Here is a 14,504-nt window from a genome sequence, read left to right as displayed (position 1 = left end):
GCAGAGCGTTCAGCGTATACATCGTTTCTTAGCAGTCGTTAAAAATTAGGGCCAGCGTAAAAATTTATTTAGGCGGCACAAAAGAAAAATACAACCCCTCCGTGGTGGTGCAGCGGTTAGGGCGCTCGACTGCTGTGCCAAAAGATGCGGCATCGAATCCCGACCGCGGCGGCTACTTTTCGAAGCAAGCGAAAAGCAAGGCGTCCGTCTACTGTGTGTTGTCAGTGCACTAGGAACCCCAGGTGGTCGATATATCCGGAGCCCTCCACTACGGCGTCTGTCATAGTCTGACTCGCTCTAGAACGTTAAACCTCATACGCTTAAACCAAATGGAAAGATTATAGGGCAATGTACTAAAATAGCACTAGTATGTAATGCTTTAAACGATAGGCCTAAAGAGCGTTGCCGTATATTTATCATTCGATGACCTTGATATCGGACAAACAGGCATGCTCGCAGCCTTTTTTCTACCAAACACTGAATGTGGGAAACACCATTAACTTTTCTTCTCGGCTAAACGAGATAGTGCCGCTCATGACATATAGCGTTGCTCTGCTGCGTTTAGATTTGCTAGCGGTATCTACCTATATGTGGCAGAACTGATATCACAAACCACTCTATGCCAGTATGACCGATAGATAAAAAATTTGATCAAACAGGATTATCCACCCGAGATTCATTCCGGTCGTCTATATCGCCTCGCTCGTATATTTAACATAGTGATCATTTTTAAAGAGTGGATAACGTTACAGCTAGGTTCCCCAAATTGAGATTAGGGCTAGTCGACCGACTAACCGACGCCGTACCTGAAATTCATATATCCCGTAGAAAACATTTCGAAAAAGTTGGCTGTGGGTTAGCTCTGGTTAACCCTAGTTGAATTGCGAAAGCAATGGCTGCATGCCTACGCTTGTGGCCAAATGAAGAATCGGATGTATAAGTTCACTCACCGGTGTTAGATCATTTTTATGCCATAGCCGAGTAGTGTTTGCATCAAATTTTCTCAGCAGCCGAAGTGAACCACTCGAGTTAATTCGTATAATGGGCGGCCTTGCAAATTCGAAATGGTTGTAATCAACGCTCCAACAAGTGGACTGGAAGTGGACGTTTTTGTAACATATATCTTATAGTTATTGTCAAGCCGGCAATAAAGAAAAAAAAAAAAAAGAAAGGAAAAAGTCGCGGTGAAATGGTAGCATTATCGTCCTGCACGTCATTGGCGGGATTCCTACGTAATCGCAATTTTCTTATCTTATTTGTATTTTACAATAAGTTCGGTGGATGCTGTCTGTTTGAGGAACCTGTACACGCCCCCCATAAGCAAGAAAAGGCTCCCGCCTTAAGAAATTCTGGTCTCATTTTGTAATAAATTTGTGAATAAACCATCCTTTGTACAGCCTTTAGGATGGCGTCATCACAATGCGCTTCGCATTTGGTACCTACCTGCAAGTCAGTTTGAAGATTAGTTGACGCTAGAGATTCCACCTGATCACGTACATACCTCCAACAGTGTGCCGTTCATTATAAGTGCAGGTGTCCACCGAGAAATTAGTCAGATACTGAGCCTTCCTTGCCCCCTCCAAAGCAACTTAGAAAATATAAGAAATCGCAAAATGGCCCTATGGAGTCTGCTCTTAATTGAGGACAAGTTTGAGCGTCCTCCTAATTTGCTTGCCCCGCGCTCTGTGATCTTGCAGGTCCTTAGTTCGTGACTGGCAACAGGTAGCCGTATCAAAGGGTTTGAGATAACATAACAAGACAAACCTACATCACACCTGCTGTGTGCACAGATAGCGCCGCGCTATCGTGCAAAGGGAAGACTTGCAGTTTGGCAATTACGGTAGAGGAGACGATGGCCCTGCTATATCTTCTGTCTGTGTTTTCTTAGCTTAATATTCTGCCGGACGATCTGCTCCTTCCGTGGCCTGTCTTCGTTGCGAGCGTCGCTGTACCTGCCTGCGCAGTCATTGTCGCCTGTGAAGGAAGTCACCGCTGATTGAAAGCGTCAGTGTGACGTCATAACGACTCTCACCATACATTGTGCGGCAACTACGTCCTGCATCGCTCGGCATGCAGTTACGGTAGCGGAGACGACGGCCCTGCGATATCGTCTTTCTTTTTCAAGCGTCGATTCCTGGCGGAGGATCTGCAGCTTCCGTAGCCTTTCTTCGTTGCGATCGTGACGCTACCTGCTTACGCCATCAGTGTCGCCAGTGATTAAAAGCTTAGGCTTGAAGTCGCATTCACTGGGGCTTTGTATGCTGCGACAGTTTCGCCTAGCTTCACGCAGCATACAGCTGCAGTAACGGAAACTATATACGGCCTTACTTAATCGCCTTTTTCCCCGACATCGTTTTCTACCGGACTATCTGCAGCTCCCGTGGCCTGTTTTCCTTGCCTACGCTGCCATTGTCGCCTGTAAAGGAAGCCACCAGTGTCTAGAAGCTTTGTGCTGACGTCGCATTGACTTTATATGCTTCAAAAGATTCGTCCAGTGTCACTTCGCTTGTGCTACGGTAGCGGAGACGACGGCCCTGGTATACCTTCTGTGTCCAGGTTTGTGGCGTTATGTTCTACCTACTCATTATAATTGATGGAGTTGAAATCCGCTACCATGCTGCTGTCAGTCAATTCGTCGCGTTCTCTGTACCGTAGTCGACTGTCTTTTTCACTTGTCGAATCTGAGGAATGGCTAAAGGGAATCAAAAATTAATCGAAAAAATTCGGCGTGATATACAACAGTTTCAAAACATCATAGAAAGTTTTGAGCGAAAGCTTAAAGCATAGTAAAGAAATGAAGACCAGCATGAAATTAGATGCTATAAGTAAGTGAACTTTTGTGATAAATGTCCAGACAGAACGAGAAGTATCTGAAGGAAACATTGATAATTTCACCAGAGGAAAGCGATACCTCGTGTACTCAAGGGAAAGAACGAGAGCCTGACTCATGCAAACCGAGCAGAACTTTCGTTGTTTCAATACTGAAATTAGACCAGTGCCTCACGAACAAATGCAGTTCTACTGCAAATGACGTAGACCTAGAATCGGGGCAACCAAATTTGTTAATGAGCCCGTCTGCCCAGCAATGAAACGCCTTTTTAGCGCTGCATGCGCTAAGTTCCTATTATCCACGTAGATGATCTAAGATATAACTTGCGAGAACATGTTTGCAGGTTAGTTGGTGCATTACTACTACTCTGCGCCGCCATTTCGTTCCTTCTTGTGTTTCTATGTCTGCGCTGTAAACCAATCTCAGGGACCTAAGATAGCCTAAAGGACCCGACCGTATCTTTTTACATATTGCTGTTAACATGAAGCTATACCGAGTGAAATATGTCAACAGCTTATGAAGAAATACCAGGCCTATCTTTCTTTTTTTCATTGAAATGTTCTTTCCTTGAGAAGTACGGAAAATGAAATGCACGCATTGCTATATAAGATTGCAGCCTCATTCATAGCGTTGATGCTTTCGGAAACCTGTTATCAACAAGACTGAGCTGAATTTTACTTAACTGGTTCCAAATATTTTTTTAGTAATCGCAGGTGGTGGTGGATTTTTTAGGCTTGTAAAAGTTAATGTCATCTGTGATATCAAAGACTATCTGTGACGCCTGACATTGAGGCGCACAATTTGCGCCAGTTTAATGTTTTTTTTTTCTTTTACTGCGTGGTATACAGACTACCATCTGTGCCTTTAGTTAGAGTTTTTAGAATATTTTCTTTTAGAAAATTTTCTTCCAATAAATGCGGCAAAAGCAAAATAATTTTCTGTTATCCTAAGGGCAAGAAATTGGTAACGCATTAACGTCTTATACAGTAATTACCTTATAGATCTTGTGGAGTCGGTGAAAACATTGTGATTAACGTTTTCAAATAATTTAGCTAGGAATGCTCACGTAGATTACTTGGGTCACAGGTGACCTCAGGTATTTAAGCACTTTCTTCCAGCAAGGATAAAGATATTGCTTTATAGTACTTTCGCTTTTTCAACATTTCATTAAACATTTCCGGGTTAAACGAGCGTAACACGTAACATTTGGCTGAGAAAAAGTCGGTGGAATGTGTTGCAAGTGGGCCATTCGTTTATCCTAGCAAAAATCTTTTCAAAACGAAACGATTCGCTTTATTTCTTCATTAGCTTTTTCCTATAGGTTTAAAAGGTTGTCATTCCATCATTTTGCTTGCACAAATTCAAGAAAACAGATGCCGCTGTGACACAAGACACGGAGAAATTTGGTTTACGTCATCAACAAGAGCCTATTATACTAACCAATCATATGCTAACCTTCGCACTTTAATAAACAAATTCAACCAAGACAATGTTGACGTAACCTGTGCACCAAAGCTCGTAATTCGGGATTACGGCCGAGACCAGTTTTATACTCGAGAACTTGAGATGTAATTTTTTGTAGCTTGTTTCCGTTGGTTTCTTTGTGTGTTTCCTTGTGCAACATTTTTTTTTTGCTTGCGTTGTATATTTTGTTATTACGCTGCGATGGGCATAAGTGACCTATGAATACTTCGTTGAATTATATTTTCATGTCTGAGTCTAGCATTTTGTTTATGTGTTACATCGTCGCCGACAAAAAAGTGCAAAATAGAATATGTTAATTCGAAATGTTGTAACATGCCCAAACACCATTTTCGTTCGTTTGTAATCAATGTAAAGCCATACGACCGTCATCGTCCCAATGTGCTGCCCCTTATCAAAAGGAGCCAGGACCTTTTCGTCATGCTGTTGGACAGTTTTTAATCCCGAATTCTTTGTAAGAAACAAAATAACCTGCTGTGCAAATGCTGCTCGCTGCACAACTTAACTTTTTCGTTTCGCAGACTTCTACTGTGACAGCATACGTAAATGTATTCATTTTCGATTATATTGGCAGTTAAGGACTCCTATTAAGCGTATATAATGTGCGGACTGGCAGCTACCCTCATACGCGCTATGTTTCGTGCGTTGCCTTGCGTTCCTGGATTGGATTGGAGAAATTTTATGATTGACAATATTAGCTGGATGGAAGAAGTGGCTGCATCCACTCTTTGCTTCTTTCGGCGTTAAACACATGGCTCTAAAGATTTTTTATATATATTTGCCCCCCCCCCCCCCCCCTATTTTTTTTTTTCTCTGGGTTTCTGTGTACAGCTTAAATGTTCAATCAATGGCCTGACGAGCTACCTAGGTGGGTTATAAGTATCCCACTGCTTTCGGCGCAGTTTCAGCTGAAATCTGAACTCATTGGTGGCGGATATTTCTCGCCACGCATTGCTTTTAGAATTCCATCGCAGTTAGTGATCGGTAGCCTAAAAATATATGAAGTGCTATTTCGGGTTGCAAACCTTATTTTATGCTCCATTAGGTCATTCGAACGAAGCATCTTGCTTTATTGTTTTTTAATAAAAGCCTATTTTTGAATTTCCCTCAATATAACTCATAGGTGACCTCAAAGTGAAGGCTTCTTAAATAAGAACTCGTTGCGAATTAGAGTACGACCTGGCTTATCACACAGCTAGTTGTGTGGTACCAGTTTGAATTTCAAATCTTTGATTACTGCACCAATTTGCTCTGGTAAAAAGTGAAGTTATAACTGGGGGGAATTTATTATCCATATTTCTAGTGAATCGAATGTAACTAGATGTATAATACAGTATCGGAAGAACGCACTGATGTCTTTCTGCAGTTCTGCTACAGTAGCTATGATACTCCAAGGGAACGCAGAACTTGAAAGTGGTCGTAAACCTATTCAAATTCGATAATAAATTACGAACTCATATTTGTTGATGAAAGGTAGCATGCACAATGTTTAAAGTCTGATTACATTAAAGCTTTCGTAATACCATATTATCGCCTGTCATAGATTTCAGACAACCTCTAATAAAATGGTTAGGACGAAAGCAGATATGCCAGCGATATATGGGATTCAGCACCTTCATCTGCGATACAGCGGAACATGTGACGTGGATGCTTTATGATGCTTTAATAGGAGTGCCAAGTGTACGTCTCAACGACTTACAAGCCAATATCTTGCGAAGTGCCGTACTATAAAACGTCATTTTTGAGCGTATGTAGTTTACAATATATGGCATGTTGGTATCAACGATTTCTCCTAATGACGCATTATATACTAGAGGTCACTGCAGTCGTCGCTGTTCCCACGTTCATGTTAGCATTACAGTCTTACGCGGTTCTCTATCAGTTAAAGATGGGGAGGGTTTCGCGTATAGTCAGGACAGCACGGAGCGCCACCTAATTATGCTAACGGAAAATTTGCGTTCTGTGGGGTAGGACTCGAGATTACTTTATACTTGTGTTTCTGCATGCACCGATGGAATGGGTAAATGAAGATAATTGGCAGATAAAGCGCGGTGTCCACACCGGTTTGGCAAAAAGCAAGATATTAATTTAGACTACCATGCATCTACATTCAACTATATGCTTGATTAGACCTTTTAGCGTGGCGGACTAAATCTGATTAGAAATAATTGCAGATATATGCGAGAGATCTCTGAGCTGAAGTGGGCGTAGTCAGTCTGATTAGAATCATACATAATCTACATTATGTGTATAGACTGGTTTAAAATGCGAAAAATACATGCAACTGAGGGTCATGCACGTAAACGAGGCCAACTGGGCGTCCCTGATTTTATTTTTTTGATACCGCCGAACGCGGGCTCCATGGCAGGTATACCCCTTGGTAGCCAGAACATTTTCCCTTTCTGTGCCAGATAAAAATGCCTTGCTTAATAATAAACATCGTTGGCAGAACACAAAGTGTCAGACAAACGCACACACACCAAAGGCAACAGCTTCTGTTGCACGCCGAATATATATGCAAATTTCAATTTAGTGTCTCTTCTTTTTGTCGTTTTTTAACGTTATTGCTTGGAAGCAAGTATCCACCTTCTATGGTCTTTTTTTTTTTCAAGACAGCAGTGTAAAAAAATAAATAAATAGAGGCGAAGGCGCATTATATTGCATATGATTATTTTTTTACGGCGATTTAACTTTAGCGCTTTTTGCGAATTGCGTGAAGGTCGCTCAGAAAGATGAAAATGAGTGGTAAGGGTTCAACGCTGCGGAACCAAATATTGACCGAAAGCATTAGCAGCGGGCGACCCAGCGTTCTTCTCTTTTTCTTATTTCTTCTTACATATAAAGCCCCGCTTTAACCTTCCCATATGAACGTGCCTTAGGGACCTATAGGGGTAACGAGAATACCGGGGTCCTAGCAGGCTGATTCTGACATAACCGTCCCATGTGAAACGAGAGACCCAAGTTGGCAGCTCCTAACAGCCCGTGTGTCACATGAGGTGTGACGTAACAGCGTCACGTGGGTAAGACGTAACTGGGGCCGCGCCACGTGAAGTCTTGAAAGTGCGAGTAGTATTGCTTTCGCAATAAAATCAGACTTTGTAATCTTACAAAAGGTGCCTATAAGATCATATGTTTCCCCCCTTTACAATGTGTGTTTACGTATGCTAGGTCACCACCCAAAATGCCCATTTATTCGAGACGTTTATAATTAAATATCGCGATAAGGGGCAACAGAGGCAGAAGACTGGCTTGCCGGACAAAGCATATAGTTTCTATGCAAAATCCGCAAGAGAGCGAGAAAAAAATCTGGTGCTTTAGATATCAGTTCGGCCAAAGTACCATCTCAATAACGAGGACGGAAATAATTTCGCTCAGTTATTTATTCATCATTTCAACAAATGCTTCACGCACTTCGCAATTAGTCTTGCTACTGTTCTTTTTTTCCGTTCCACGAGTGGGAAGTTAACCTTTCACTGGGTTCGAGTTACAATTCTGACTGTGTAGGTGTGAAATATTTTTAATTGTGTTCATGGCACCGACGCACATTTGCGGACAGTCAAGGGCGTGCGTTCTTTTATGGGTAAACTGGTCGACAAGAAGAATAAGCGAAGATTCGCTAAATGCGAACCGTACCAAAGATGCGGTGTCTTTGATCATGCAAGTCTTCTAAACATATAATTCTTTAGCGGAGGATGGTAAAACTTACTCTGATAACCTCTTTGTCGTTCTGTTTGTTTTCGCTCCAGGTCGGATAACCCATAATCGCCCCTGTAGCCGCAAAACACAAGGTTGCTGGTTGCATTGAAGACAGCAGAAATCGGAAAGGCTCATATACTCAAACGCAGAAATCAAGACTTCCGCTCGGACAGACAGACATTACAGCAATAGCAGGAAAGAAACTTTACATCTGCAGCACTGAGGAGGACAAGCGTGAAAGAATATTTTGAAGAACCGCTTGGAAAGCGACGGCAGTAACGCTAATCACAATAAATATAGCCGGCAAGAGACTAGGTTGGAATCCTGAGTAGAGGCATCATGAAGGGTGGACAACTCTATAGGGTGACGTATATTTTGATGTCTCACGGTATCTTCATTTTTAGCTTTCTCTGCGGAATTCCACTTGTGCCTATCTTGCTCATCAGCCATCGGTTCCAGCAGAGCTACTTCGCTTTCTTCTACGAGCTATGCCAAAAGGTGTGGGACAAAGGGTACGCACATGCGCGTCGCGCAGTCCTCGCCCGCCTCAATGACGTGGAGTCGCAAGACCCGTCGCTCAAGTCAAGGGGCCTTGTGCGCATGTTGGAAGTAGGGGCCGCATACGGACCAAACCTGGAGTTCGTGGGTCGCCCCGTAGAGTACTGGAAGGTGGAGCCCAACCCCGCCTTCGAGCCGACTTTCCAGAAGAATCTGGCTGCGAATCCAAAGGTACGCGCCTTCACTCAGGTGCCTCTAAAATATTTTATACATTCCTGCATGCCGTGAGAGAGTGCTGTGAAATGCAAAATATTTTTGCCAGAAGTGACCAGGTTGCAGTGTTTGTGTCTCAGCTGTGTTTAGAAGTCTTGGTATATCCCAAAAGGCAAAAAATGGCCTTTGCAGATAAGGGTGAGTTGTGTTCTTCCCGTACAAGCGATAAGTAATTTAAGGTGCCCCATAAAAGCTTAAGGAGCAAACTGTGCAGTCTGGTTACTTTTGGCAATGACCTAAAGAAACACTACTCAGGTGCGAAGATTCCACAGCGGTGGCGTCCAAACTACCGTTGAAATTCAGAACGCTGTGAATAACAGAACGTCAGGACAGATTTATGTCCCAATTTTAGTTCTAGGAAGGGAACGCAAACACGGAGTGGCCTAAATATCAGAACAAGCAAGGATACGTAGTTTGAGGTCCTTAGTATAAGGCTTATTGTAACACTGAAAGGAAAGGTGGTGGAATCGACTCCTAGGACTCGGTCAACAAATGTGACAGCTTGGCAGCTCGATTCTGCTTTTAGCACGTGCCAGATCAACAGAGACTGTGCCGGCACTGCCATCGCACCTAGAAAGCCACTTACCATATGATGCAAATTGGATATGGTGAATAGCTCCGGCACCACCATCGTACCTTAAGAGCCAGCTAGCATATGTGAAAAGTGGTCAATATATCTCCGAGTTAGATTAAAGCAAGTATGAGAGCGCAAGTCTGAGAACAATGTTTCGCCACTTTTCTTTCCGGCGTTAAAATAAGTCTGGCCGAACGTATCCAATGTGCTCGTATGAGAGCGCTGCGTTGGAGACAATGCCAAAAGCTCCCTAGAACATGTTGTTGGGCTAGTTGGTGCATTGCACGAGGATGGGATGAACCAGCCGAAAGACGAACGAATCACTTTATTTTGTACATCATTAACACATATATTACTGGAAATGAAAGTTGTGTACTTGCTCGTACTTATCGCTTGTCGTCAGGCAATCTTGTGAACTCGCTGAAAGTCTCGGCACGCCACGAAATCCTGAATAATCACTGCGCCTAACGCTTATTTCGGTTTTGTGTTCTAAACTGAAGGAACAAAGACTCAGGCTTTCATCACAGTAAAAATGCAGCTTTCTTCTATTAGTTCATTTGTTCGCAATGGCTAATTTGGAAAGAAAGCAGGTCTAATAAGTTTGAACCGCCATTTTCATTTTGCAATTTTCTAACAGTTAATAAACATCTGAAACTCGTGAGCTCTTTTGTATCATTTAGGTACCCAGGGGCTGTCTACTAGGACCCTTCCGTGTTCATATATGGAGTAAAATTCTAAATTTTGCTTTTGACCACACGTCGCGCTGAATGGGCCACTTTATCCGAGGCGCTGTTGGGCATCAATCGCAATTTTCGCGTTATGCCCACCTTCCGTACCAGTTACAATGCGAGTTCGATGCCGGCAAGCGGGACAAGGCCACTACGTGGAGGACGCCAGCAAATTCGATTTGTTTTCGTGTCGCATTGCTGGCCTCTGCCTCATTCTACACCACATAGGCTAAACGCCTGTCCTCTTTACACTGGTGCCAGGGTTACTCGCGGACCGCGACAAAGCTACCCACTCTCTCCACGAGTGGCTCACAGGTGAAAGCGGCCGTCCTTGGCACCCAGGCCGGCCGTTCACCAGAGGTGCGACACGCCCGCTCGAGTGGAAATATTCGAGGCAGCCTCACCGCAAGTGCACTGTTTAGAAGGCGCTGCCGTCTTAGCCCAATCGACGGAACAAGAAAAAAATAATTATCAGGGTTTTAGCTCTGCCTAATCCGAATAAACTTGCATGGTTTGACACCGTTTTTCTCGCTGTTTTAACATTGAAAGACAGGCACAGGGTTTAGCTGACTAGGCCTTGCTCTAAACGAAAACTGGTTGGTTTTGAGGATAGCGAAGGCGTACTGTACGTCTCACTGCTCGGTTGGCACCTCTTTTACAAATGACAGCAGGTATATGGAGGTACATATGTCGTTGGTTCAAACTGTTTTTGGAATCTATGATCTAAATTGGGGGAGGGGGGGGGGAGGGGGTTACAAGGCGGATGCTGAATTGGAAAAAAATGGTATGCCTTCGTTCTGATGGTTGCGAAAAGAACGGCTACGTCAAAGTTTTGATTCCAAGTCGCGTGGCATCTATCCTGTACCGCTTTATGCGGATATATTCTACAAGCGCCACTCATGGGCCGAATAAAGCTTTTAGCAGCGGACACTACGTTTCGGCGAACGACCAGAGTGCGCCACCAGCCATCCGTCATCATTTCTTCTGTGTCCCAAACTGCCGCAATGAAGCCTGTACGCACTTGCCTGCATTCATGGTTACGTAGAGATGACATACATCAATTATGTACATAGACAAACCAAAATTGTTGCTCCCTAGATGATAGTAGTTCTAGTGATATTCTCGTTACGCGATCCTAAGCTCCTAAGAACCCATACCGATAATGTCCTGCACATGGTTGCCTAACTAATGCAACTATCTAGGAGTATCTTTAGAACAAGGGTCTCCCTTAACTATGAAAAATCAGCTGCTAGCATCTGCAATAATAAGCGGCTCGTTTACTACTCCGCTAAACAGTAAACAAAATAAGTTTTTGTTTTAAATTCCGCCATCCGAAAAAGTCAGACACATTGAAATTCTTCAGCTGGTAATCTAGTCTGATGCAGAGCTTTTTATGTAGGTAACTAGATGTGCTCTACCAACGAACTACTTTCCCTCGCAGAGGAATGGTGCCTGGCGGTTACAACAGACCTGAGTTGTAACCGGCTGTAATGTCGGATAGTTGACTTAATCTTGCCTTTTGCGAAGCTTCGAAGCCAGTTAGGTTAATCGCCTCATACCGGGTGTCCAGATAACGGCCCCAAAAATATTAAAACATGTATCCTACGCGCTAGCTAAACACATTTAGATTTGCTGACAGGCACAGGGCCTACATAGCAATTTTTAGTCGCTGTAAAATTTTAATATTAGTACTTAAAATATTTCGGTTTTACATTTCGAATGTCTGTGTCAGGCAAGAAGTGCAAGTGCGGAACATATAGCGATATCTTTGTGAAACAAACAATTTTAGTGCATGCACTAAGGCACCATTGAAAGAGCGTTATTTAAATGCATTGAAAGGAAGCACGTACAGTAAAAGAGCGACAACGTATGAAGTAGATACTTAAGTGTCCTTAGGACACGCTTGAACGAACATAATCCGCTTTTAAGGGGGTCACTGTCCTTGACGGGATTTTGCATTTGAACTTGACGAGAGACATATGTGGTGGATGTGATCCGGTGGCTACTCCTGCTTTTCGCGGGTTTCTTTCATTCCCAATGAATAAACCTGCCTTAATTGCAATCAAGGAATTAACCTAGCGCGAAGGAACGAGGACACAAAGTGGAACACACAGGAGGAGCTAGTGCCTCAAACCATCTCATATAGGCAAGAGGTCGAAGAAAAAAAAAAAGAAGATTGACACGCCCTTGGTATGGCAATATCTCCCCTCTATTTCCTTTCGTGTAATAATTTACGTTTTGTTACTGGCGTTACGAAACGACGGCTATATTTGCAAAGGGGAACGTCTGAAACATTTATCTGAGAGTTTGGAGATCGACAAAGCTTCATTATTACAATTGTAGTCGCGTCTTGGAACTTGCTCAGAATTACTTTTCTGAAGCCTGGGAGCATAGCCTTTGCATCGCTTCAATGGTGCCTGCAGTCGCTTGTGTTAGATTCCTTTTGCTGCATGCCACTCTTGGGTTTATGCAACTCTTGGCTTTTTCTGGTTTTTAAAAAGATTTTGCGTGCAATAACTCTGACGCAACGCACACTGGCTAATAATATAATTTGGCGAGCAAATATCGTTGTTTTCCTCAGCATGAAAATGAAACGACGCGTCTATTATACAAGGGCTCCTAGACCTGAGTACACATGAAATGCCCAACATTTGCGCCACTCAAGCAATTAGAATTTTTACTGTGCTAACTAAAAAGCAAGAAGATTTGAGTCGCCTATAAATGATAACTGACAGACGTGGGGCATGGCAACGAATGTGAACTGTTATAAGTACACATGGCTGAAGAATTCTTTTTTTTTTCTGAATATGAATTAGGCCTCGCCTCAGTGGCTCAAAATTTAAGGCAATTGACTGAAGAACCCATGGACGTGGGATTGAAAGCCGGCCGTGGCGGCCGCTTATCGATAGAGTCGAAGAGCAGGGTGCCCGTACGTTCTGCGGTTTCATTGCACGTTAAAGAACCACAGATGGCCGAAATATTCGGAGCTCTCCAGTATTGCGTCTCTCGCAGCCAGAGTCTGCTTGAGACGTTAATCTTGACAAACGATAAACCAGAATCTGATTGAAGGTAAGCTTCTATGAACTTGTCAGTGACGAGCTAATGACGTCATTTTCTGAAGAAGAGATAAACTATGGCGGTAAATTGGCGCAAATTGCGAGTCATGCGCTTCTTTTGTATCCAGGTGAAGATGGAGCGTGCTTTCTGCGCATTCGGGGAAAACATGCACATGCTGCCTGATGGCCATTTCGACGTGGTGCTCCTTACCTACGTGCTGTGCTCTGCGAAAGACTGCCCGAAGCTCGTCAGCGAGTGCAAGCGAGTGCTGAAGAAGGTGAGACATGATTTTTATGGCATTATTGGGGACAAAAATCTCCGGGAGGCATAAAAAGCAAACTTGGCGCACGTTTTCGGGATCTCTTCATTTCACTAGTTAATGTCATAACATCAGAGTTCGGCTTTTAGACATTTATGTACGGTCTCCGGTCACCGGCTAACAACACAACTATTGGTTGCGATTCCTGATGATGCGTACTGAAACTTTTGTCCCCGAGGGTACATAAAAGTTAAACATCTGGACTAAGGAGCGGTAAAGCGAGGCTTTCTCGATAATTTGTGACTGTTAGCCTTTATCAATTCGTTTTAACATAGATATACCTTCCACTAGCAGTACTTTCGTCTCAAAAGTTTAGGAATTGCGTTTTGAGCTGGAAAAACTGAATACTATTTTCTTGTTAGCCTGGTGTAGTACGTGCATGGATTTTATGTTTTTATGTTCTTGCTACGGATCAGAATGCAACGATGCTCGAAGTGGCTGAGAACGGATGTCTCCGCCAGGTCCGCCACCACTGAATCATAATAGTGTCATTATACTGTTCTTTATTCATCGGCTTCGTATCATGTTATAGCTTGGTGGACAGGTGAAAACTGTACGGTGTGAAAGGGTGCACACTCCGGAAATATCAAGAGTTGTAGATCCCGAGGGTACGGAAGGCAGGTCGGTTAATAGTCGGCTTTGTGCCCTTCCGCTAGATAGCATTAACACTGAGCGTAGTTGTAGGTGTGGCGGGAAACATTGGGACAAGATTGGTAGACTGTTTCCTGCTTAAGGCACACATTGCAATACGGAGATCCATGTTGGAATTTCCTACACCAGGCCGGCCTGAATATGCGACACGACGAGAAGTGAGTCAGATGAGGCTTTTGACGAAGGCGTCACAAGTATCAAGGTCTCCTGTTCACCACTTGCGTGTTTCGACACAATGCCTACGACGGCAACGTCCTAGGGCGCACGGGAAGGTAATACTATTCCTCCAAGGAAGATGTCGCTACTGGGCTCGTAAGGCGGAAAATGCAGGGGAAAGCGATGGTGTTTTATTTTCTCACGTCGTGTAGTCATTCCAGACATTGCTAGAGGAAAACA

At 43.5% G+C, this 14,504-nt stretch overlaps 1 protein-coding gene across 1 annotated transcript in view; it reads left to right on the top strand.

Moving 5' to 3' along the window:
* Positions 1 to 14,504, top strand: part of LOC146209671 (thiol S-methyltransferase TMT1B-like) — an 80,701-nt gene that overhangs the window by 50,711 nt on the left and 15,486 nt on the right. The window contains exons 2-3 of the mRNA XM_084603006.1: positions 8,059 to 8,737; positions 13,266 to 13,415. Coding sequence (XP_084459132.1) covers positions 8,348 to 8,737; positions 13,266 to 13,415 — 540 coding nt within the window. The 5' untranslated portion in view covers positions 8,059 to 8,347. The remainder of the gene's footprint in view (positions 1 to 8,058; positions 8,738 to 13,265; positions 13,416 to 14,504) is intronic.

Source organism: Amblyomma maculatum, chromosome 1 (genome assembly GCF_055883805.1).
Source record: "Amblyomma maculatum isolate TAMU_Amacu chromosome 1, ASM5588380v1, whole genome shotgun sequence".
Taxonomy (NCBI): domain Eukaryota; kingdom Metazoa; phylum Arthropoda; class Arachnida; order Ixodida; family Ixodidae; genus Amblyomma; species Amblyomma maculatum.
Note: the sequence above shows the minus strand (reverse complement) of the source record. Positions and strands in the feature narration are given on the sequence as shown.